The 27,082-nt window shown below is 39.9% G+C and overlaps 1 protein-coding gene across 1 annotated transcript; it reads left to right on the top strand.

Annotated features, from left to right (window-relative positions):
- Positions 1-1,960: 1,960 nt before the first annotated feature.
- On the top strand, positions 1,961-26,171 carry LOC306763594 (RNA polymerase II elongation factor ELL; the record flags this gene model as incomplete). The annotated part of the gene is given in 13 exon segments (XM_079250441.1): positions 1,961-1,974; positions 1,976-2,126; positions 5,351-5,398; positions 16,642-16,769; positions 17,203-17,357; positions 19,560-19,801; positions 20,400-20,524; positions 21,964-22,078; positions 23,481-23,922; positions 24,369-24,432; positions 24,836-25,007; positions 25,128-25,172; positions 25,784-26,171. Coding segments are annotated over 13 exon segments (1,812 nt in total). The 3' UTR covers positions 25,895-26,171.
- Between the last annotated feature and the right edge of the window lie 911 nt (positions 26,172-27,082).

Below are 27,082 nucleotides of genomic sequence, written 5' to 3' on the forward strand. Positions count from 1 at the left end.
TAAACAGGTTTATTCATATTCTTATTTCCATCGCCATCATCATTCATTGCGAATTTTACTTTCAAAGATGCTCCAGCTGCAACTTCACACCTTTCAGAGATGCTGAGTTTGGGTTGAGCACTTCTATCAAACCTCTCATATTTCTAGTATCTGTCATTTTAAAAAGTAAGAAAATGCAAGGGTTGATCCTACAAAGAACAGGACAAGGACTTTGTCTCAGTCCATCTTAAATTACCTCAAGCTTTTCATCGTGCATCAGCTGTTGCAGTCAGTGTCAGTCCATGCAGGGACACTCATCAGTTTTCAGCCACTTTCATTGCTTCAGTGCAAAATTCTCTGTGGATTCTTTAATGATATGATATGAGGAGCCTCAAATTCTGTTTTATCACTATCTGATATTTAACTGAAGATGATGTTTGTGGCCATCAAAATAAACACGTTAAATAATCATTTCCCAGTCACAGTATGAAAAAAAAATCCCTGAAAATGACACATTTTCAGTTAAAGTGTAACTGATTTGCAGATCATTAGATTATTAACATTTTACACAACATGCCAACCTCTTGGACATACATTTCTGGTTTACTGTAAGACGTGATAATACTTGGACATCTGCACTTTCAATATTGTGAATAAAAACAGCTGAAATGACTGTTAGGCTGTTTTTTTAATCCACTGCAAAAGCGAGTTGTCCATCAGGATTAGATTAATCCAAATTCCATTTTTGTCATTTAATTTCTCTGACACACAAACAAGATACATAGATTGGGGATAAAGGTTGTTTATTTGTTTGTTCTCTCAGGCAGCTTTCTTGTCTTTTCAGTACTTGCTTTTAATTGTCCAATCCAAAACATTATTTTAATCCCCTCACTTTTTTGTATTTGACAACATACTGGATTTATAACCTTGTCTGTTATTTCTTTCCAGATCTTATAAACAACCCCCCTCCCCATCCTGATCCACCTAATTATCTATCGATCAGAATTCATCATCAATTAAACTATTTGAAATTTTGCTGTGCAGATAAAATGGGCCAATATTTCATCAACCCTTTGTGTGTGTTTCCATGAATGGGTGTCTGTTTACAACAATAAACCTTTGATTAACACCTTTTTAGGTCCTTGAGGGCCAAACCCCCCCCCCTGCAGGTTTTATTGCTTCCCTGATTCAGATTACATGATCTCATTAACAGCTTTTCCTCAGGTTCTGCATAAACATGCCAGGTGAGTACAAACAAACCGCTATACCCTGCGGACAGTGGTCTTTAAGGAAGACCCACATTTTACAAATCAATCGTTTTTCCCAGTTTTCCTCCACTGACAAACATCACAGCTCTAAAAAAAATATTGTCGGCTGTTTTCGTCTTCCCTGATAGCTTGCTGAATGTATAGTAATTCTGACATTTCACTTTGTGCAGAGAGTAATTTCAGTGGTCATTAAAGGATATGTTACAGACATGATGACCAATTAGTTAAATGAGAAAATAATAGATAAAAAACATACTCATATCCCACGAAATAATATGTTATCAGTCTATATTCCTTTTAGGTTTTGTCCATTTTCTTAATACGAATGCAGTTTTACAAGAGTCGAAAAAGCAACAGCTGATTAAATGTCTTTTATTTGTCTTTTATTGATATGGTTCCAAGTGGATATACTTTCTTATGGGGGTGTGTTTGTGTTTGCTGTGAAAGTACATCAAGTGTATTTACTGAAATGCATCTGAAGGAGCATCTTTAGACCCAAAACACATCAAAGATCAGATAAGTACAGACTGTAGACTGTTCCGGCACGGATGGCCAGGGACAGTGGCCAGAAAAGCCAAAGTAATCAATTTTGGCCTTTTAGTGTTTATTTTTCCATGTAACTGTGTGTTGCGTGCCCTACGTGGGTGCGTGTGTATATGTGTGTGGTAGCCCCGCCCACACGCCGTCTCCTCCGTGACGTTTCAGGCAGCAGAATGTCGCCAATAGGCTTCAGTTGTAGAAATGGCAGCGCTGAGACAGGAGCATCGGTATGGGCTCTCCTGTGGCAAAATTAACAAAAACACCCCGAATCAAACTCTTTATCACGTCAAACTCACTGACACGGCGATTCGGACACTGGAAAGCTACCAGAACCTGAAGGTGAGTCCAAACGCATTCAACTTTAAATCTTTCTGCGTCTTTTTCATGTAGCTACAAGGATTTTTTTTCTCTTGGTGGTCCAACTCTGGGAGCTGTCTTGGAAAAGCAGCTTGTCCCGGCTTGTTAAGGAGAAAAACAGTGAAGTTAATGAATTAATGAATTTTGCTGTTGTTGGGCTGAGAACTGGTTGAGTTTCATCGACAGAAAGCGCTGCGGGCTGATAAAAGCAGGCTGCTTTAGTTTGTTCTGGCTCTGTTACAGTAGAAGCAGACTGTGCTTGATTTGCCATGTTTTGATGAATGAGGGCGATTCACTCAAATTCTGTTTGGTAAAAAAAAATAGTTTTCAACCAGAACAGAGGAGTTCGAGCGTTTTCTTTTTAAATGCTTCGTGGTTTTTTGCTCAAACCCCGCTGTTCTTTATTTACTGTAGGTAAATTATCAGGAAGAGACGGAGATGATTTGGATCTGTTGTTGTTGTGGTTTTTTTTTTTTAAAAATTTATTTTATTAAAAGACCGTTTTGTGTACTTGTTCAGTTCCCGAGAATAGATTAATGAACATAAAGTAAATTATTCGACTCCTCAGAATCGGGAAAGTGCTTTATTGTTTCTTGTTTATTAGATTAGACCAATAAAATACAGTCGGTCTTCCCTTGAGCAATGCTTGATAAGACAGTTGGTGCCACAGTTGTGACTCCAGGAGGAGAATTTGGTTCAGTCCCTTTTATTCAGAGCTGTCAAAACAAATAAGTTTAGTTAAAAAAAAATGTGTCATTGTCCAGAACTGGACCTAAACTAAAGGCTTGGTCCGGGGCTCGGTGGTGAAGCTGCGGGTTGGGTGTTACGGCTCCGCAAGTTGTCGCTCGGCTCTTGTGTATTGTTGTTTTCTGCCCTTTACGCGCCTGGAAACCCGCCCATCTCCGGAGCTCATTGGCCTGTGAAGCGGAGTAAAGTCACGCAGCCTGACAGCTTCCTCCTGGACCCAGCAGGCAGGCAGAGGAGAAGTTCCTGCGAAAAAGTTTTCCAACAAGTTAAAGACCACCCCCTGAAAATACCGGTTGAGGCCGCCGGACTCCCACTGTGGCGTGGAAGTGTCTTCAGCAGGTCGGACCTGACAGTGTTTTGCTGTTACTTGGAAGGAATCTGTGACATTGAAGAAAACAGGCTTATACAAACTGGAAAGTCATTTCTGTACAGAAACTTTATGTTTACATCAAATCAAAGATTTTTTCTAATTATTCATCTAAATAAATGGTTGTGATTTTTCTAAGGTTTACTGTATAAGTTGCTTTAAAGATACATTAGGGCAATGTTTTCCAGTTCCTCAGACCACCCTGCCCTGCATGTTTTATAGGTAACCCTACTTTTATGTACCAGATTGAAATAAAGGGCTCCTTAACAGGCTGCAAAAAACTTGATGAGAAGATACATGTTTAAAACATGCAGGACAGGGGGGTCCTGAGGACCTGGATTTTGAAACACTGCATTTGGGGTTCATCATAAGTTTGAAGTTATAGTTTTTGGGGTTTTTTCCAATAAAGTAATAAATGTTCAGTCTAGTGACAAACAAGTTTCTCCTTCTAATAAAACATCATGTCTCCAGCAGATAAAGTTATCAGACACACACTGAGTGCAAATGTCTCCAATTCCAAGGCTACATTTTGCTTCTTTTATTTAAGGGGATCCTGATCCACATCAAAAAGTGTGTTTTTTCCTTTTGCTCATGCTTCCATTCTTCATTAAGCTTAATTAAATTTAGCTTTGTGGTTTTTTTGTATAATCATCTTAACAGACAGGAAAACAGACAAACAGCATTGATCGCATTCCTTGTCCTCCACTTGCTTGAGGTGAAGATATAAATGATTGTGACTCAGCTGCTTCAGCTGAAGTAAGACAACTACATTCTTGTTAATGGATAACAAGAATTTCTTTTTAAGAATAAAGACAGGATCTTATTTATTTCAGTGACCACATAGATAAACAGTGATGAAGTGACTGAGGCTGCTCTTTATTAAGGGTATTATCAACAAGTGCAGACCAAAATGCCCTTTGAAATCACTGGAGATGTGTACAGACAATTCAATGGGACCTGTGAGAGATGAGCGGTGTAACTCTGTAAACGCAGCACAGCACACTGGCGCAGAAATGACACAATTAAAATAAAATATGCTTTTGCAAATGATCATGGTTCATGTTGGTTGTTTACAAAACTGCCTTTGCATTGCTGAGTTACTGACTCAAACCTGCCCCAAAAAGGTCAAACTGGAAGAATCCGGCATGGGTGTAAATCTGTATGAACACAAACTGGAACAGAAGTATTTTGCTGCAGCAAAACTAACGCAAGCTATTAGATTTCTCTGGTTTCCATAGCAAACTTGTGCAACTTGTAAATAGATATTTAGCAGATAATTATCCATTCATATCTAAATCAGGGTGAAGAATGACACAACTTTGTCTTCATGTATGATTCATTCTGAAAACTGTTAAGATTTACTCCTTTGCAAAAATTAGATTTTGCCCTCCAGCCATGTTTGTGATATGCACAGTAATAATCCTTATGTGCTGTAATATCTATTATTCCATTCAATATTAAAAGCTTGTGGCTGATTAAGAAAATCACAAGAAGAATCCTCCACAGAGCAGACATTTCCCAAAGCCATTAATAATATAAATGTAGTCCCTGTCAATCAGGGGCAGAAATGTGCATAACAGATAATAGTCCCCATGTATTACCCATGTATAACGTTGACTCTGTATAGGTGGGAATGTACAATTTGATGTTCAGAAGGTTAAACGAAGTGCACTGTGATGGTAGAAAGCAGCGCAGCTTTTCCTGCACTGCTGTTTGGCTTCAGGTGCTTCGTCTTTCCTCTGGGATCCGTTCTTAGTTTATCTTTGTTTATTCATTTACAGGAGGAGTCAGCAGAAATCAAAGTTTTCTGTCGGACATACAGCAATTAATTATACACACTGCTCTGAAGATAGGAGCTAGAAAATCTAGGCTTGTTTACCAATTTGGGAATGGACTTGATGGCAATATCATGGATAAACATGCTGAGCCTTGTTTTTTTTTGGAGCCAAACTGCCTTTATATTAAGTAGGAATACACTGGGGCTTGCACGATGGCACATATAGCCTATTTCATTTATAACTGATAAACGTCCATTGTTTTGAGGTGAACATGATATGTGAGTAAAGTTTCTTCTTTTTCTGTCTTTTCTCAGGCAACACTATCAAACCAACCGGCAATTTGCTTCAAGGGGAGCCAGGGGGTAAGATGTTTTGCATACTCTCCATGATGCTTCAGAAATTAAACAGTAATTAGATCATATTTTTCCGTTGAGCACACCCATGGCAGTTCCTCTGAACATCTTATGTGTTTTTTAGCATCTGAAAAAAAGTGACATGGATCTACAAGGAAGTCAATTTGAGATTTTACCATAATTAGGTTCATGTTGTTGCATTCAGTGGATTTCAATACCATTGAATTTTTTTTTTTGTGTAACTCGGCAAGAGAATAAATGTGCTGTTAGTGCACCACCACTCTCATCCTGTGGGGAAAATATCATTAATATCTAGAGCTGTGCCGATTTGATTCGATTCCAATTGTTTGGGTGCCGATTCGATTTAAATTGCGATTCTCAAAATTGTTTGATTTTGCTCAATTTTGTAGATTAAAAACAACAAAAAAAAAATTCAAAATTTTGTTTTGCTAGTCATTTTTCTTGATTTCAGTTAGGAGAAAACAACACTGTAGCCAGACCATCATTCTGCTGCTATAATGCCCAAGAAGACAAGTAAAAAGATCAATAAAAACAATGAAAATGACAAAAATTTTATAGTGAAATAATTTTATTTAATTTGGAAAAAAAAAGGAAAATCAATTTTTAACAAAAAAATAGATTTTAAAATTGTGAAACAAAAAATCCCGATTTTTGATTTTTCGATTAGATTTTCCCACCTCTATTAATTTCTTCAGTAACGCTGTTGAGGAAAGTGTCCTGTACACGGCGTGTCTATGAAGACACCAGGTATACAACATGCAAAAGTACAGAAAGTAAGGAGGGCCTTCCTTGGAAGCTCCTGAAAAGAAAGCTGCCTGTGTCCAACCAGATTAGCCGGGTCAGTATTACGCTCTCTCAGGCTCTGCCTGGTAGATGACTACATATTAACCACTCAATTGTCCCTGTCTATAAGGAGCCGTCCTAATCCCTGGAAGAGCCGACTGCATTGACGAAACTGACTTTACTTTGTATACAAATGCTGGTGCTGTGTGCTCAGCCGGGCTCTAGAAGCCCAAACACCGGGTACGCTATACCCCTCCGGCTGCTAGCCAGGTTACTGGGTCAAGCTCGGAACTGGGGAGGCTTTGTTCTGGGAGGGGAGGAGGAGGCATGGGGGTTGGCCAACTTTGGGGAGCCCCTATGTCTCCATGCCTGTTGTCTCTGTGCACACTTGAAAGATCTAAAAAGAAATTGCACACAAACGATGGAATTTTTTATCTTGGAGATACATAAACAGTAAAAACTCCTCTAAATGTAAACATGTCATGGGAAATCTGTGAAACAAGCTCCTTTAAGCCAGATCTCGTACTTGTGAGAGTAGCCCTGTGAAGCAATGTTAAGTGAGTGCAATTTAAGTGCGCTTTAATCATTGAATTGGATTTGGTGATTATATCTTGGCTGGTACATTACATATTCAAATTGCTTTGCAGAATTCAAACATGGGTTCCCTCCCCCTCTGACAATAGTCCCAGAGCTGGACCATTGGGCAATAATGAGGTAGCTGCAACCATTGCTGGGGGAGGCCAGATTAAGCTGTTAGTGGGGGAGGATGTTGGTGAACATGGCAGTCTGGCATAAAAGAGAACAAGAAGACATCCAGTGTCTGTGTTTGGGTTGGAGGGTTATAGCTTCACACACACACAGGTATTCCACTGGTGTCTACCAGCCACATAAGCCTCTGTGAGAGCTGACATCTTCCACCTAAAAAAAAAAAAAACTCTGAGAGGTTCAATAGGTCATGTGTCCTCTGACAGCTGCCAACTGTAGAGCTTGATCACAAAAACCACAACTGCTTCTTTTTGATCTTTGCCCCGGCTGGCTCATGTCGCATTTCCTGTAAAGAGGCGCTCGCAGGGCCATGAAAACCAGAGGAATTCTTCAAATCACCATCCTGGCGTCACTCCAGGACTCAGCGGTGTCGGGGGCCAGGGCTCCTATCAAGAAATAGCACACTGCGGTTTTCGGCTTCTTTTCTCTTTGCCCCGTAGCATTTAGTCCCACTATTGTAAACCGTCTTGCCAAGCTTGTAATTGTGCTGTGACAAACACAAGCTCTCCGAAGCCTCTCCATTTGGCCAACTATGAAACTTACAAATAAAAAAACATGCCTTTTATAAAAAAAAACCAACAAAAAAAACAACAACCATGCTTTAAAGAGCCTCTAAATGGGTGGCATTGGAGGGGGTGTCAACTGGATTGGCCTGATCAATAACCTGTGTCTTGTGCAGGGATAGAAGAAATGTGTCTGAATGTGTTTGAAATCACTAGGGATTAAGAAATACATTCAGCTCTGGGTTCCCATGGCCTGGAATTTCACATCTGAGTGCTTATTTTCCTTTGAGGCTCTGGCAACTCCCCCTGCTTGTTGGCATCATCTATATCCATTTACCGGTAGTCGGAAAAAGATCTTGTGCCTTGCTGCTATTTACGAGATTCATGCTGCTGGGTGCTTATTAGCAAAAATGTGCTTCTTAACTGCAATGCTGGTTGTTTTTATTTTTTTAATGCTCATACTTCTCAAAGCTTTATGTGTTTGTTGCTTTCTTCACATTAGAAAACTCAGAGAGGTTTTAGGACATTTTCCTGAAAGGGAACGTGTCTTATGGAATAAAATTGTGGACAAAATCACCCACAAGACAAAATTGGAAAAAGTCATTCTTTATTTATTTATTTTTTAGATTTACTTTTTTTTTTTTTTTTTTTTTTTTAAATCGACTATCTGAGAAGATACCAGTCAGTCACATGAGTTTATTGTTTGCCGGCTCCAACTGGAAACAGCTTGTGAGTCACTTGCTGGTCAGATTCACACAGTTGTTTGCGTTAAGTCTTCAAGTTTTTAGATTTTTACTGTTTCCATCAACTTATACTATAATTCATATGTTCTAAATGCAAACGACAATGTCAAGCAGGTGAAACATGGCTGTATCTGCTGTAGAAGTTGGTGAACTGAATGATGAATCTGACATATATTACATAGAAAAATGGTGCCATGCCACAAAGTGCTTTAATTTTATACTGTAGAGACAGATAAATGTTTTATGAGTGTAATATAGTCCTTGTAAACATTGGCATTAGATTTAAATTGTGCATGTTGTGCTGTGTCAGGTGTTATATTGGTTTAATTCCCTTTTTTGGTTCATAAATGTTGAATTGCAGTTGCCAGAGCACTTGTTTTTGTTTATGGCCCCGTCTGTTTTTATGTGCACAGCTGTCACATAAAGGCAGCAGTGGTGGGATGTGGGGAAAATGAAGGTGCTCTTAAAACATATTCTCATGACGACTATGTGTGAAGGCAGAGCTTCCCCTGGGCTACCTCCCACCTGCCCTCTTGATTATTGTGCCATTTCACCCCATGCCTTGACTGAATCCTTGGGAGACATCAGGGCCTCTATCTCACACATGGCTGCTCTGACTCTACCCCCGCTTCCCCTCACGCTCCAACTGAAAATAAGCTCCTGCACTGTGCGAGTGTGTATGTATGCACGCACACATCATTTCTTTCTGGAAGCTAATTAGAATAACAATAACAGGAATGTGGTTTGAGAGCTGTCCCCTTTCCCAGTGGCATAGCAGTGAGAGGGAGAGCTGTCCCACGTGTTGGTGAAAGGGCACACGCCGCTCTATTCATCCAGATGTGTTAAGCGACGCTAAAGTCCCTGTGTTCTCTGCACACCCGAGGCCTGCTGTGTTTATGCAGTTGGCTTAAGGATTTTTAGATCATACAGTATATTTTAGGACCAAGTCTCATGAGAAACCACAGTCACTCTGCAAGTGTTTTGGAAGTATCCAACAGATGCAAAAGTACTTTAAAAAACTGAAAACATGTCAAAGGGTCAAATTAAAACAGGGACTTAACATTGTTGACTTTTTGTGCATAATAATAGTATTAATAATGAATATAATAATGATAATATGCTAAAATACTTATTATGCTAGAGTTTTAGAAGAGGAGAAAAGTTGAAAACAGTTCAGCATGATAAAGTTTTTTGTGCAGTAAACCTGCCGGATGGGTGCGGTGCGGTGTATAAAATGTACCTGTAACACGGTTTGATAACACTCATGAAACTGAAAACTAATATAACATGAAAAAGAGATGCTGTTTAATGTGGGAAACATAATAAATAAGCCGGAAGGCGTTAAACTGATGAGATGAGGTTTGACTCAGTATACTAGAAATATCTGTGTGTAACATTGTGGCCTGCAGGTTAGGTCTGAACTTTTTCTTTTTTTTTCCCCCCTTCCTGCAAGTTTGGATTTATTTTCTGATGCACAGTTTTTGAATTGTTACATGATGACTGTCTGGCTACCTGTATGGAGAAAAAAAGCCCAGTAATGGAAGAATAGTGCAGTAATCTAAGTGATTTGTGGGACTGCTACAGGGAAACAGTGAGGCAAGGGGAAACACATCACTGGTGTTTGTGCACCTGAGGTCTAATAGCCAGCAGTAAAAGGGAATTTCCTGATTTGCAAACACTGTTGACATCACATGCAAATTAGTCTCAAAACAAGGGGAATAAATGCATTTGCAGAAAATCTGACTGCCTGTTTTGTTTTCTTAAAAAGAGAAATTTTTTGTTTACATGTTGTAATAAAAGGAGACGACTTTGCAATATAATAGCTTATACATGTCATCTGCATCCTTCTGTGTATGAAGAGGAAAGCACCTATGAAAAGGGTTGGGGGTGTTGGTGTAGGAAGACAGCAAACGTTTGCTGAGGTTGACAGATTAGACCCTGCTTCTTGGAAAAAGACTGATTCTGCTCGGCATAACAGCCAGTACCTTGGGGGATGCTCGACAGTTGCCCATCCCCATATCCCTGCACTAACTCCTATCAGTCCCAACCCCCTTCCTTGTGCTGTTCCTGTATCTACCAACCCCCCTCAATGAACAGATCCTCAAGCATCACCAACACATCCATCCAGGCTCACTAAAAGCAAACTAGAAGTGTCCTGGTGGCCACAAATGTTTATTTATCAACTGTGCCACAGTTGTAGTGTACAGTTAAAGGGAAAATTCACTTCACATCTGTGTTTTATTTTATTTTATTGTCAGTGCTACAACACTTGCTTAACTGCTTGTGTCACTGATTAATCATTTATTATTATTTCATTTTACCCAACAAATAAATTAACGTCACTTTAAGACAGCAGAAATATATTTGTCAAAATAATAATGATAATAATAATTTTAAAAAATGGGGTCACACTTGCTCTAGTCTGGATCCATCCCCCTCCCTCGACTAAGCCGCACATTCCGAGAGGAAGACTATTTGGGGGCCATCCTTCATCCTCTGGTCCTACTGGGAGTCAGTGCCACCCCTTCCCCGCCAGTGCACACACCCAAACCCCCCAATCCCTCCCTTCACCACCCAACAACACACAGCCACACGTCCCTGCTGTTCATGAATAATCCAGGCAGCCCGACAGGCCATTGCGCTGAGCTTTGTGGGGGAAGAAGCTAGAACAAAAGATGGGCAGCTCACAGAGCAGCTATGGCTGAGTAGGCTCAGATGAGCAGACAATGGTAACTAGTGTCAGTCCAGACAGGGGCAGAAGGCAAAGACTTCAGAGTAAATCACATATCCAGGCGCCTGCTCCCATCTCAGTGCTGCCATGCCAAATACCAGAGCTTTCCTTCTTGCCTTCATCTGCAAAGAGCAAAGAGAGAGAGAGAGAGAGAGGAAAACTATCCTCTCATCTTCCCCTGCAGATGTTTGGCTTGCATTCTGTAAAGCACACAACTGGCCAAAAGTAGCTCTCACTAATAAACCTTCTTGTTCGCTTCTTCACCAAATGGTAGGGTTAAGAACTCTGTTTAACCTCATCAAAGATGAGCAGTTGAAATGTGCTGGAAGAGTTACAGGAAGCTTTACAAGGACACCGACGATGCTGCACTTTGTCCTTGCTCAGCTACTGAGCCCCCTGCCAGGATTTTCTCTTCCAGTTCAGTTCACACCTTGAAAGTATTTGACATCTCCAAACACACGGGGCCCGGATTAGCAGATGTGGCCATGCTGAAGCCACAGAGGCAGTTATTGTATTAGTCTGAGCGCTCCTCGGGAGCGGTGGGTGGGGGGTGCGACAGGGCGCTTAGGATGCTTAGTTTGCTGGGTCTGACTGTTAACTGTCCCAGCAGCTACACTTAACTTCTGCCATGATAATAACAAGCATTACTGCACATCACATGTTTTATATTAAGCTGATGAATTTTATTTAGCTGGTACACACTTATAATAATACACTGATCAGAATAATACCAGATTAAGCTTCTCTCTGATTAATTCATCAACAGATTAAAGGGTTTAACGATTATGATTAGAAAACAGTAATGCATAAGTAATTTAATGATTTGCTTTTTGGGTTTGAGTTGGACAAATAAAGCAGATTTAACTTGTTGCCATGGTCACTGGTAACTTTAAAAGCAGAATAATAATCATAAAAAAAACTAAATATACATGAACAATATTATAATATGATGAATTTATTTCTTTTTAGCAGTAAATATTAGTAAAATGCAAGTATCGTTTATACTGAATGGTACAACTTAAACCAGTGTGCTATGATCGCTCTGAAAAAATGCTCTGAAACCAGAGCTTGTCTCTGACATGTGTATACATGACTCACCAGTATTTGACCTGGGAGTGCTGGAGCTCCGTTTTTAAGCCATCTATTAGACACTGTCCCCCAATTATTACTTATATTCAAAGCTTTGTTTGTCAACTTTTTAAAAAGACCACATACAAACCTGCATTCTTTTATTATCCTTTCCTCTTCTTGTTTGTTTACTGATGATCATACATGAAGATTCCACAAAGTCTGACTGATAACAGCCTCTCTGACGTTCACCTTCAGCTGCTAGAAAGGTATTTGACCTCAGCCCTGCATGTGACCTGTGGGAGCGTGAGGCTTCCTCTGCCTAAAAAAAAGACAAAAAACGGCAACACACACACAACCTCAAGCCACAGCTCCATATGTCATTGCCCATGACTCGGCTTCTATGTAAATCTACACCTACTATTTGACTGACAGCAGCTCCCAGATAGCAAACCAGTTTCCACAGAATGTTTCATTGATTACATACAAAAGTCATTGGTGATCCCACCAGGGTGGGTAGCAAGATGATGAAATTTCAGCTGTGATAATTCATGTGTGTGTGACTGTTGTAAGGGTACTGCAACACTAATGACTGTGACCCATAAAGTAACATCATAAAGAATTGCTGTGACGATATGTTTTCGTCTTGATTCGATTCGATTCTGACTGATTGGGTGCCAATTTGATTTAAATTGCATTTCTCATGATTCCCTAACATTGCGGATTTTTGTGGACTAAAAACTAAAAAAAAATCTGCAAAACTTTTTTTACTTGTCATTTTTCTTGATTTAAATTAGGAAAAACAACAACACAGTAGCCAGACCATCATTCTGCTGCTACAATGCCCAAAAAGACAAGTAAAAAGATCAACAAAAACAATAAAAATGACAAAAATTTTATTATGGATTATTTTTATTTATTTGGAAAAAAAATTTTTTAAATTAAATTAAATTTTAAAATTGTGAAGCAAAAAATCCAGATATTATATTTTTCAATTAGATTTTCCCACCCTTAATAAAGAATATTGTAGCTGCTAATAGTGAAAAGAAGGAGCCATAGTCAGTGAAAAATAGGGATGTTTATTTTTAGATTTTAGTCCTGAAGATCCAACTGCGTGGAAAACTTTTCATAAATATTATAATTCAGTAAAATATTTCAATGATTAGCAGAATAAAATAGAGACACTCCATTGCTTGAGTTCGATTAGTTCTTTTTAAAAGCTTTTAAAATAAAAATCCATGTTTATAGTTGAAAAATTTAGCATAGTGCTAAATCTGGTTCAGCCACCTCTCTAATTTTTTTTTTCAATAATATAACTGCTTATGGTCCAATGTGATCATTTATAATGAACCCATGTCACTTTGCAACGAAATTCTCCTCACAGTACTGTAAGACCTTTGTCCACCCAGTTAATAATCAGCTGTTGGGAGTGTTGGGGAAACCAGTGAACATATGCTTAACTGTATTTTTGGATAGTAAAGCACAATTGGCACCGTCTCTGTTAAAAGTTTTTCAGCGCCACGTTGGTGAGTTGGAGATCACTTTGATTGGCCGTTCAGTCTAGTGAGTGTCCTCTTTGGATGACACCTTCTTAGATCTGATATAAATCGCTACATCCCTTTTTTTTCATTACTGTTACATACATAGATTGTATGTTTTAGTTGGCGATTTGATGTCAGTGTGAAAGAGTGCCAGACACCGATGAAGTAAGGCGACAAAGCAGTGGCCTTCTGTCGCTGCTGCTTCTTGCCATCAGTTTGGTGTATAGGGGGCTTAGAGACAAAGTAAACAAATTTAATTGGACTCAAAATAAATACAGTCTCATCTAATTTGATTGTAATCCAGTTCAATCAAACAGTATTCATACTGTCTGGTGACAATTCATCAAATGCAGCTTATCTAAGGAAGATTGCATCAGCTTTTTTTTTTTTTTTTTTTTTTTTTTAATTCGATTCACCTTCTGCCACTTGCCTCCTGAGATTGCTTGTGGCAGTAGGTGACAATACAGAGAGTCCCCCCTTAAAAAGAAAGAGACCTTCAGTAGAGCCAGACTTGATGGCTCAGCAGGACTATGACTTACAGTTCTTAAAAGAAACTTGAGGTTGTTATTCTCCTCAAATGATGGTGGATAATAGACAGTTCTGGTCTTGCCACAGCCTTTCTTATCAGTCAACACACTTATCTTTTTAGTGAAATTCTTCTAAATTAATGAAACACTGCCTTCCGTTCAGCTTTCCACCGTATTCTTTAAAGCACTTGACTGAATTGAAGCTAGGAGCCAGCCTCTTCTGACTGATTACTTTCTTTTTCATCAGGGCAGCAATGATATCAGTCATAATATCCTCTGTTGTTGCAAAACAAAAAGAAAATTAAATTTAAAAAAAAAAAAAAAAACTGTATTCCCTTTCCTTCCCAAAAAAAACAATAAGTGCTGACCTGCTTTAATCCTTTATCATAATAAGAAAAAGCTTGACATCTTTTCTTTGCAATAATGAGACGGGGCAGGTCACAAGAGTCCAAATTTATTAACTCCTATATGTTTTCTCTGTATTATAATGACAATTTGTTCCATTACCGCAACTTTTATCTAAAAGACAGGTAGGGATTCTGCTTTTTATAATGAAACTCAGTGAGATATAATGAATTAAGCGCTGAGCATTTAAGCCTTTCTGCCTCACTCAGAGCCAAGATCTCATTTTTTCCTGCAGTTCCAGGCTTTGTGCCTATAAAGCTGACTGGCTGCTCTCCAGGGCAAACTTTTCTTCTCCAGATATATGGCACTTTCAGGGCTGCACTCGTGATCCTGAGATCGGCCACGGAGGCTCTACTTGAGGAGTCAGGAGCTGGGAACTAATGGGTTAAATGACATATGGTTATGAAGCTGGAGAGGGAAGCCGTGAATAAAGTGGGGGCGACCTCTGAACAGTCTGACCTGAGTGACATTGATTAGAATTAGAATGTGAAGTGTGCACATTGGCATGGATAGGGGTGACAGGCAGATCTAATGCATGGCTGGAAGGGGGCCTCATACCGTTGCCCTCAACGGAAAAGAGGGGACATGGTGGCACTATTACAATGCTAAATGTGCAAATGTACGCTCTCATGTCGTCACAGAGCTTTTGTTTAGCCTTACTATCATTTTAAAAACAAATCTGAAAGCCGTTCCTTTACATGGCTTTCATATTATATTGTTAATGGGAGTTTTGGCTTCACTCTTGAAGTAATGGGTCCTGGAGATGTGGCTGTTGCTTGTTGTCCCTGCTCACTTTGATGCTTGTTTGGTTGATCATTCTTAATTAGCATAAAACCCACAGCAGACATACACAGGGCTCTGCTTTACGACATCACGTTAACAGATAGACATAAATAGGTCAAAATTAACGGTCAGCTGTGTCTCAAGTGTCCCTGGCCTTGTGAGCCCCTTTACGTTTCGTGTTGACATGGGCGGGCTTGTGCACATGAGGGAAAGCTGGAGGTGGATGGGGGGTAGGGTGAATGGCATGCGTTGGGTTTTAGAATAGGAGGAGGGGTGTAGAGAACAGGAGTTGTTCATTGGCTGTGTGCTGAAAAAAAAATGCTTATGGCTTTGCTGCATGACTGGGCATTTGTGACAGCTAAAGTCCTGCCTGCCACATCTGCCAGTGGCACTGTGCTCTCAGACGCTCAGCTCAGAACCAATCACTTGCAACAAGGCGGCTTAAAGTCCATCTGACTGACGTCTGTTTCCTTTGTTTTTTTTATTATTATTAAAAATATTTTCTTTTCAATCACTGCTTGTTGAGTGATAGACATTACCGTCGATTTCCTACAAATAAAGCAGAAGCTAAAAAGCGAGAGAGAAATCACCAGCTTCAGCTGAATCTAGGACACTTTATTGACTAAAGTACGAAACTGTCAATTTTCAGACGAAGACCGCTGCAGGCGGTGTAGAGGAGAGCCCCAACCCAGTGTGTTTTTTTTAAAGGACAGATTACCTGTAGGTTAATGACTTTCTATGTTGAATTATCCTTTTAGTGGAAGTGGGTTTTCAGGTCGTTTTACGTAACAGCTTTCGAACCGAGATAGACTTCACCCTGCTGGCTTGTTTGCTGAGAGACAGCAGTGGACAGTCTGTGACAGAAGAGGTTATCACCCAAGTGAAAAAGCTCTTCACTTTGCTTTTGTTATGTTTTGCCTTTCAGACAGGATCCCCCCATGACTGGCTGCAGGTCATCTTCCTTGACCTGGGTGTTGCCATGTCGACTCAGTGAATGACCCACATCGGACATTTAGCTCACATCTATTGCACAGAAATGCATAAACATCCAGTGACTGCGCTCATGATATGCAGAATTTGCTTTGTTGATTTACTTTTTGCCGCATTGTTTGGAGATTAGTTTGGTCTGCTTCTCAGAGAGATAAAGCACACTTATTACATAACTCACCACTCAAAATAGCAAAGCTAGCAGATACACTCAAGCATGTGAAAGAACACCATAAAACTGTTAAAGGTTAAAGATTACCATGTCATGGCTTTTGTACACAGACATCTTGTACTCCCTTAGAGCTTAAGGGTTTTTATGCATTATATAACTTCACCTTTAAAGTGTTTGATACTAATTTATATTATGATTTTGTATTTGTATTTGTGTCGTGCAGTACATAAAGATCCCTGTGCCGACCCCCGAGTCTCCAGATGGATTCAGAGTCTTCTCATTTTACCTATCCAGTGACAGCAAAGACAAGCCTCAGTCCAGCTTCGACTGCATTCACCAGTATGTCTCAGGGTAAGCAGCACATATGAATCTCTCTGTCAACCACGCATGGAATTTGTTGTAAATCTGGTGTCAGGGTGGAACCGCAGGGCCTCGCCAAACACTAGCCTCTCTCTTCCGTATTACAACAACAGACAGCAGCGGTGTTAGGCTATATTCAGCTACAATAATGCCCAAAAAGCTGTCACAGCTGACCTCGAAGGTGTGACCAGTAATAATTGAGAACAGTGAGTTATTGTTTGTGGCTGTGGAGGGTCAAAAGGCTGGGGAAGAGGTTACATTAGAGCAGCATCCTTGCTGAATAGTTATGCAAGAACAGAATAAGAAACTGCACGTAGTCGCAGGACTTCTGCAGTCATGCAACATATTCAGCATCATGAAGAATTTTAAATGCTGTTTCACAGCTGAGTCATTCATTCTTTAGTTTTTTTTTTTCTTTACACAGGGAGGGCAGGGATCACCTGGAGGGCCAGGGTAGCATTCAGGACAAGATTACAGTTTGTGCCACGGACGACTCCTACCAGACGACACGGGAGCGCATGTCTCAGGTGGAGAAGGACATCTGGAGCCGCACAGCAATTGAGATCAAGCCAGGGCCAAGTAAGATTTGGCTAATTTGTACTTCCTTCCAGCCATCAAACACATTAGGATGAAACACAGATAAGTGGGAAGTTTTAATATTCCCAGAACACTTCTAAACCATCGCTCCTCATCATTTCATCCTGCTGATAACCACCACTGTCAGCGTATGGAGTGGAACTTATCACAGAATTGATCAAAGAGATAGTCTGCAATTATTCACGTGGGAGCAATGTCTTTGTCTTGTTTGTGCAATTTTGCTTTCATTTGGACCAGACGGCTCCGCCACTTCCAGCAACTTGTCTGCCAGCATCATTAATGCAAGAATTATGCCCAAACAGATCTTCTGCTGATGAAGTTTTTGCTAAAATGTAACTACACTGACTCAAATTTCATTAACTTGCACTTGATAATATATTCAGAGACTATAATCTGAGAACTAAGAGGCACATAACCTCAAGCGTTCTGCATTTCATGTGCAGAGTCTCCGTTCCACAATTCAGCTTCTTCACTCCGTCATCCCTTTTGCCTGAGCCGTGTTTTAGCTGCATTGCAGATTAAACTGACTGCTACAGCTTTACGAAATTATCTGTCTGTGTGGTCTAATGGCATTTAGAGGTTGTGTGAGAAAATGTATTTATAAAAGGGAATATGCTGTGTCAACAAATAGCTCAACGTAACATTTAGAGGTGTTGTTGAAACCAGTTCCTTCCCATTTCATGTCATGCGTTGTTACATAAATAGTCCCTCTGAGGCTTTTACACATGTATTCACCTAATAAATGTTGGAAAAGAGACAATCCCTGCATACTTGTTGGAGACACACAGTTACAAGATTTCCAATTTTGCTCAAACATGCCTTCTCATGCCCATAACCCTCTTTACAGGGAAAAAAAAAAAAGGCTACGGCTCACAGTAAAGTCATACGCAGTGGAGAATGCACAGTTGTTTTGCGGTAACTTTCTGCCTTTTTATGGTGCAGTAATGCTACCCTCATCAGAAAAAAAAACTATCTATACACCGACTCCCAATTATAGGTTGGATGAGAAAAATGCCTACAATTTAGATAATAATGTGTGATTTAGCTTTCATTTGCATTCAGCAGAACAGAATGACTGACAGCAAAGTGGGGAGCGTATGTGCACACCTGGTGTTGGAACGTCTCCCATATTTTTTTTTTTTGTAAAACAAAATATAAATCACTCTATAATATTAACACACATCTGCAAACAGATGCTGCTTTAAATGTTTGTCCATTGCTGGTAAATACGCCCACGACGCAGTAAAGCATGACAGTAACTGTAAGTCATTCTGGAAAGTATCACAACGGCTTCCTTGAAACTCCCTCAAGTTTCTGTAGTTTATTGCTGCGAAATCCCTTCAGTCACTGCTTGTTCGTAAAGCAGCAGCGCGAGTTCCTTGAGTGCAAGAAGGACGTTTGTTATGAAATCACTACGACCATGTTGGTGATAAATGTTGAAACGTGCTCATTCTAAGTCTTGCATTCTTACTATCTGTCTTTTTAACAGTAGTCCACAATTACCGTCAGGAATTGTAAATATCAACCTAGTTAAGCATCAACCAGCTTGTCTCTGTTAAAGCAGTCTGCGTCTTTTACGACAGCATCCGAAGTATGGCTCGCAGTCAAAACCAGATTACAGTGCAGATATCTGTAAGTAGTTGAATTAGTTCCGCAACAGGAAGAGAGGACTTCTCCCTGTAAGTGGCTTTAGTTTCTTCACCTGTCCGTTTATGTAGTAACAGTAAGAACCTGTTACCTGTCCAATACACACACAGAATCACTGCCTGTGCACACGGGCAGTGAGGAGTGTGTGAGTTTAATGCCAAACTCAACGTTTCCGTGAACACTTTCATATCAGCTGCTCCTGCACGAAGCTAATAAAGCCAATAAAGTGAACAAAAATACTGTTTATTGTCTCACTGTCTCTCGTGTGCAGGCCTGTCATCCAACATGAGGGTGTATCTGCCCTGAGGACTGGATTAGGAATGCGATGTTAGCTGTGCTGTTGTGGGATACTGGCTGCCGATGTGAATCCTGTTATCAGATTAGCTGAAAGCTTGGTGCTCTTTAGTTTTCTGCAACAAAGTCAGTGCATGGGCTCACAAAAAACAGCTCGAGATTACTGTTGTGATTAGGTCTGGATTCACTCTCACTCAAAGTACCTCTTTAACTCTGTCATGTCTACCTTTCCTTTCATCTTAGGTAAGTGTGTGAAGGTCCAAAGGAAGCAGGGTCTGGTAACAGGCTCAGACAGCAGCAACAAGCACTCCCCCAGCAACAAGCGGAGCCTGCTCCCAAGCCCCGTGGCTCATCGACCCCTGAGGGATCGCATTATTCATCTTCTGGCCTTAAAGCCCTACAGGAAACCTGAGGTGCTACTGTGGCTGGAAAGGGAACGGGCCAGTCCAAAGGACAAAGCTGATCTGACCTCAGTACTGGATGAGGTGAGTCCCTGGTACACTGCCATGGAAATGAATTGCCAGCTAATAATACAACCATTTTCTGAATTTTTGTTTGTTTGTTTGTTTTGTTTTTTTTAAAGCCTACATGCTCAAAACTACAAATATAAACTAATTCCTGTCTTGCACATAAGTCTAGTATTATACTTCCTGTATTCAGTAGTGCTGTTCACCTGAACATCCCTGCTCCGAAAAGGTGATGTCAGTTGAGCTTATTTCAGGCAAATTTCTTGTGTTCACAATGTTTGAGCGTCTCTCTGCAATCGTCAAGTGGAGACTGCTGGTAGCTGTAATTAGGGCTGTGCTTTAATTATCTCTGGATGAGAAGATTGTGTTTTGACAGTAGAAGGGCAGGGTGACTCCAGTGGGGATCTGACTGCTCGCCGAACTGAAAGTTGGGTGGTTGCTTCGGGTAGATTTGCATGAGGAGGATGAGAATCTATAGAGGAAAGATGAAGCAGTTCGTGACAGAAAGAAAACAGACTCAGATGTAGCTCATTGGAACAGTTTGCTCTCCCATGAACAGTGTATTCTGACCTCTTTCTGGTGAGGCTGTAACACTTGCTGCTGGGTTTTTTTCCAGGTTGGTAAACTGAATCCTAAAGACAACAGCTATTCATTAAAGGATGAGCTCTACAGACACGTCCAGAGAGACTGGCCCGGATATCTGGAGGAGGAGAAGCAACTCATCCACAGACTTTTGATCAGGTGAGAATTTAAACAGCTAAAACATGCAATTAATCTTTTCCTTTGCTCTGCTTCAGGACGTAGTTGTTATTCTGGGACTACTTTAGAAACGATAATGCTTACAAGCAGCTTTGGAAAATGTGTTTTTTCATCTTGCTGCGAGTGAGACTAATACTCGTCATAGCTTTACCTTTTTCCAGCTACTTTTTGATGGCCTATATTATCTTAGTATAAAAATAGGCATTAACAGCAAGCCTGGGCCGTGTTTTGAGACATAACAGTCACATACCTGCACCCTAAAATATCACAGATTCAGATTATATCTTATTTAGTTTATACATAAAAAGCTTTTCTTCAAAAATACCTTTGAGAAATACTTTATTATTAATCATCTTCTGGCTGCAGCCTTACATTATCTGTACAGAAAAGAGAGCAGTGTCCATTTTTCCATAACTCCTAGTAGGAAAGTAATTATCCTGTTTCTCAAACTGTAAAAAAAAAAAAAAAAAGACCTTGAAAGTTCTTATAGACTTCCAGAAGCCTCCATGGGTAGATAAAGCGGAGTAGCTTAAGGGATGGGGTCATTGTGAAAGTCCTGATCTTATTACAAAAGACAAACAAATTCATGTGGAAGTCTGCTGTGATCATTTTGAATGAGGAGCTCTGAAATGACTACTTCACTGCACTGACGAATCTTTTCATGTAAACATCAAAGCAGAGAAAAATATTCCCTGCATTATGCTGCCAAATGGCAAGAGTTGCAAGACCGAGCTCTTCAGGGTGACCTTACTCCGCTTGTACTTTTTCTCTGCCAGCCAGAAAACATGCAGGCCTACTGTTTCACTGGTGCAAGTCCTGCTGGCTGGTCGCAGCACCCCTGCTAAGTGTAAAAAGCTTACAGTTGTACTTGTACAATTATTCACCAAGTGTATAATAGCTGTAATAGCCAGAACATGTGAGATTTCTGTCTTCTAATAATTCATTTAATGTCAGGCTCATCTTATTAGGGATTTCTTAAATTATGTCTAATGTTATTGTTCTGTGGTTACAAACTTCACTAACACAGTCTGTATTACTAAAAGAGTTAAAAGAATCCACTTTCTTTCTTTTTGTGATGGCATCTGTTAGAGGAAGGCGCTGTAGGAAGCAGATTACCAGAAAAGTGGGTTTGGCCCTGCAGAGGTTAAGTCAGCTCCTATTGTTCTTTCTCTGGCCTGGGTTGTCTCTGTAACTCTCTCATGCACATTGTTTATACCGTGACTGACAGTTGCATAATTTCTTCTGCGGAAAAGCTTCCAAGTAAATCTTTTCTCAATAGTAATTGCTCATTGACGTCCTTGTAAGTATGCCAGAACAAACGACATGACTGACATCCTGCTTCTTCCTGTTTGCATTTTACGGGCCGTTTAACTTGCAGCCAGTGTCCGACTGAAGGTGCTGTGTGTTTAATCTCCCCTCAGGAAACTTCAGCCACTCCACGGTAGCCAGCTGAAGAGTCCCCAGTCCAACCATTCATTCCACAAAACTCCTGGAGACTCCCCTTCAAGACTCAGTCCTGCCAAGAATCTCTCAGTGGTAATTATTCGACATTGCAGGATTTGAGTTTTGTAGTATTTCTTCTTTATGAGTTATAACGAGCCACAGGATTTAGATTATTATGTGATGATTTCACATTATAAATGTTTTAAAGTTTTATTTCTACTTCTTAATGCTAATCGTAACAAATAATAAAGCAACAAAGTCAACAAAATCGCCCATTCCAACAAATGAATCCTCCTCATATATAAAAAGTAACTAAATACTTAATATTAACTCCGGATTTTTATCAGATTCAATTGATGTGAAAGACTACAGGACCTCTACCTGGATTAAACCTAAAAACATCATTTCAATGTTTTTCAACATTTCTAATGAATCTGAGAAGGACATTTTAAAAAGCAGGGAAATAAAATCATGTTAGCTTTTGACCCCCAGCAGCTCTTTAGCGTCATAGCTGCACGATGAAACGTAAATAATACAGTGATAGAAAAACGAAGAAAGAGCAAGACCTTATATCTGGAATTAAGTTTCCTTCTAGACACCATTGTATATTAATGTCTATAAAAAAGGCATCATCCTTACGCTGAATCAGCCAAAATGAGTTCACGACTTTTCAGGAGTTTTTTTGCATCTGTACTCTGTAACGTTATGCAGATGCTGCTGAACTTGTTACGTTGTGCTATAAGCTGAATCATACACAATTCTAAAGATGAGATAACAACATTTTCTTTTAATATTATGTCCAATCAATATTACCATTATTCACCCAGTTACTTTGCGTTGAACTTTCCAGGTTTCCGATCCGTTCTCCATGATGGCACCTTGGGCATTTATTTCTATAACAAAGAATTTTGGATGACTTAACCGGTTTATTTGTACTAAATAATTCTTCCTCATTATACTTTCCCACTAAAACTCTTCTGCAGTTTGCACAGAACAACAAAAGGATGTATTTCTGGACATATTTCTTAATGGAAAGTTCCAATACCAAGGGCTCTTAACAATGAATTCATTGTGATATTTCATACCACAGATGACCATACAGATTAATGTACAGTAAATATTTAATTGGATATGGTTAGCTAAATAATATAGTGAATGATTTCTAGCAAAAGTCGCTTTGACTATTCAAATCCACTGACTTGCAGGTATTGGACATGTAACATCCCAGCAAAACCCTTTTAAACATGAATTTGATTGCAATTCACTAAGAAAATAAATGTTAGCTAATGCAATTAAGTTTCCTTTCATGGTTTATATTCTTGATTCAATACACTACTTTTTATTTTTTTTACAAACTAATTGCTATATGTAATTTTATATTTATGTAAGTGGGCCGGAGCAAAAACTGTAAAAAAAACAAAAAACAAAAAACAAACAGTTCATATGCTACATGAAAGTAGCATTTCACGCTACAAATTTGCTCTCTTTCCTTTAGAAACGCCCACTGGCCTTGGATCCATCCAACAATCAAACTCCCAAAAAACAAAAGCTCTCAGACCAGTTTGTGCCCCTGCAGTCCCCATCTCACGCAGACTCTGGCACCAACGGGGCTCACAGCTCCTCGAGTCATTCTGCTAAAAGTGAATCCACTAAAACCAACAATCATCTTCGGGCGAGCCCACATGGCCTGTACTCACCACACAAACTCACCACGTCATCTGCCATTTCCAAACTGGAGAGGACAGAACCAGCTCCCACTGTACCCAGTCCCAAACCACCGCAGAATGACACCTCCCTCTGCACAGACCAGCAGTTCACCAATGGCCAACACAAAAAGAAAAGGTCCAAAAAACACAAAGACAAGGAACGGGAACGCTTAAAACCAGACTGGATTGAGACCAGTCCGGACCTGAAGCAGAACCAAGAAAACCTCAAAGGTAAATGTCAACAAAGCTATAAACTGCTGTCATCTGGAAGGTTTCTTCACACTTTCTTACACTCTTGTGTCAATAGTGAAGTAAAACAATTGAAGGCCTCTAAAATCTCTGCAAGTTTCTGCTATAACTGTTTCTGCAAGCCAGAGAAAAAGAGTTTGTGTCGTTTCAAGGAGAACAGTTAGACCCAACACTGTGGCTCTCTAGTCTGTTGATGATTGACTGTGAGACAGCTGGCTGACCCACGGTCAAGCGAGTCAGCAGGCAACATTACCTCCTACTTTGTGCTGCTGACGTCACGGCCTGCCTTGGATCTGATGTGTTATCGTAGACGGCGATAAATGATTCAGTTGGCCTTAATATGATGGACACATTGATGCATTTTGCATTGGGAGACTGCTGTAACCTTCTGTCCAATACATGTGTGTGTTTTTGTTTTCTATCTGCAGACCATGAGGGAGAGAAAACGCCTATTAATCGAACATCGGCAGAGGAGCTGCCGGACTATTTAATGTAAGAATAAAATCCATATTTATGTAATGTTTCCAGATTTATGAAGGAAATGCAAATAATTCTCACTGCAGTAGCAGTGCAGATCAGTCTTTGCTTACTGAGTTTTTGTAGCCCTATGGTTGTTGAGAAAATAAACTAACGTGTCCCTTTAAAGCTAAGGTTCAGCTTCCAAACATTCAGATAAACAGATGGAAGTAAAAGGCCTGTATAAATAAGGCGTCACGAAGCTTCACAGAGAATTACAATAAAAACAAATGATCTTCTGCCTCACATTTATACATCTGGTCAACACATCGCCCTGTTAATTCAATGCCAAACCTTTTAATTTACTGATATGTGATGCCACCTACTGGAAGGACTGGGAAACTGCCAGCTTCTAACAACTAAACGTTTTCCGTTTCAGAAAATACAGCACCATAATAACACTGGAGCAGCGTCAGCAGTATAATGATGACTTCTGTGCCGAGTACGATGAATACAGAACCCTTCATGACCGGATTGGGGCTATCACAGAGATGTTTGTTCAGCTGGGCTTAAAGATTCACACTCTCTCCCCAGGAACACAGGAGTACAAGGTACTGTCTGTACTGGGAGTCTAATATCACTGCTCCATCTAGTAAAACACCAAGCACATAAAAGGGATCAGATCGACAGTGCAATAACACCTCTTTGTCGTTTTTTGTTTTTTTTTCCAGATCATGGAGGAACAAATACTACAGAAGTATCGAAAGTATAAAAAAGTAAGATTCTAATTTAGGTTTATATTACATTGTAATGCATCCCTTCTGGCATTTATGTCCTGGACTTCACCCAAAATGCTTTCAACCTTTTAGATAAGAGATTCAAGAAAAGTATTTTAATTGACATGCTGTCACCCTTTTGTACAAGAAGCACATCACTGACTGTCATTCGAGTCTCGCCAGTGTGTAGTCCTGTCTGCCAACACCTGCGAACAAACAGGTTGCTGGGAATATTTTGGCACAACAACTGTAAAATGATCTCTTAAATTAAAACTCTAAATAAAGGACAAGGAAGTCTTCATCACTTCTCCTGGACATATGGTTTTGTTCCGGTAAAAATGACGTCATCATGTCAAACCAGTCTTTCAGCATTTCTGACGTGGCATGTGCGGTACAGTCCATGATACGTTCCTGTGTTAGCCACGGCTAATAGATTACAATTTATAGGTAGACTGTGGTGCGAGGAGATCCTTGTTAATACAAATTGAGACAGCAAAGCCAGAATGACAGAGAAAAGGAAAGGACATGCAGCAGTGTCCTCTATCCATTGTGATTTGTAATATTTAAAGCTCACAATAGCCTCACTGTTGTTTTTTTTTTCCTTTCTTCAGAAGTTTCCAGGGTATCGGGAAGAGAAGAAGCGATGCGAGTACCTCCATAAGAAACTGTCGCATATAAAGGGCCTGATTGCAGATTATGACCGAGCACAGGGACTCTCCTAGCCTCTGCCTTCAGTGGGGTGCAACACAACTGGACCAAAAGACTCCAAATGGACCCAAAGACTGCACAGCTGGGACCAGAAGTCGCTGAGACACTATTCACTTTACTCCTCAGTGTTAATGGAATCGAGGAGCAAGGCTCTTTTTCAAAAGTGGGCCGAGACCACCTACTCGTGATCAAATGTTACCCTTTAAAACTGCAGCTTTCAGCTCTGATTACAGCTGTAAAAGCTGGATTCTTTCCTGCTGTAAATGGTCAGACGACACAGCGAAAGCTGACAGACGCAATCCTTCCTGCCTAACAGCTTAACTCTTAATTATATCCTTTATCATGTCAGAGAAGTATTAATTTCTAAGTATTGAAGTGATGGTACAATCATTTGTAAGGGTAGAAAAATGCTACTAAAGTCTTTATATTTAAATACAAAGGATTTTCTTTGTTCGCTTTTTGCTGATAGAAACTCCAATGATAACAGAATCCATTAAATCCCATCAGTTGTTAGTTTCCTAGAATAAGATCATATTGACTTTAATGAGATCATGTATTAAGCAGCGTGAGTCTTCTGAAAATAGATACAAACTGATAAAATGTGTAATTTAATATTTTTAGCTTGGTGAGACTAATTCGCTCAGCATCCATTTACACCCATATTTCTGTAAAGCTCAGACCTGAACTGGTAAAGAAGCCGAAATGTGAAGTTACTTCAACACATGCTACAGAATCTATGGTTAGAGCTGGCATCTTTTGGGCTCGTATCAGGAGGAATTGTATGTAGCCGTCTGCCTACGTCCTGTTTCATTTCTAAGAAATGTTGGAATGCCACAAAAAAAACTCCTCAGTTCTTTTAAAGCTGGTTTCAAGAGCGCGCGCACACTTTGTAGCCTACAGTACCGAGGACTGCCTTTTTTACGGAACGATAAACCATTATGAACTTGCTTATCTCTCATGTCTTTTGGTTCCAGGTCGACTACATATAATAATTGCGCTGCGTTTACGCTGTAGATGAATGATGATGAAGTTGGTACAGGGTATTCCTTTTGGTTATTGACTTTTGTTTTTTTTTTTTCTTCCAATGATTTTTACAGTGGTTGAGTTCTTGCTGTTTTAATGTTAAGTTTAGTTGCAAAACAGTTTTGCTTCACTGACTTACATTTGATGTCATTTGGCCAAATGTACTTTAACAAATGTGA

The sequence above is a fragment of the Telmatherina bonti genome, assembly GCF_933228915.1.
Source record: "Telmatherina bonti genome assembly, chromosome: 2".
Lineage (NCBI taxonomy): Eukaryota > Metazoa > Chordata > Actinopteri > Atheriniformes > Telmatherinidae > Telmatherina > Telmatherina bonti.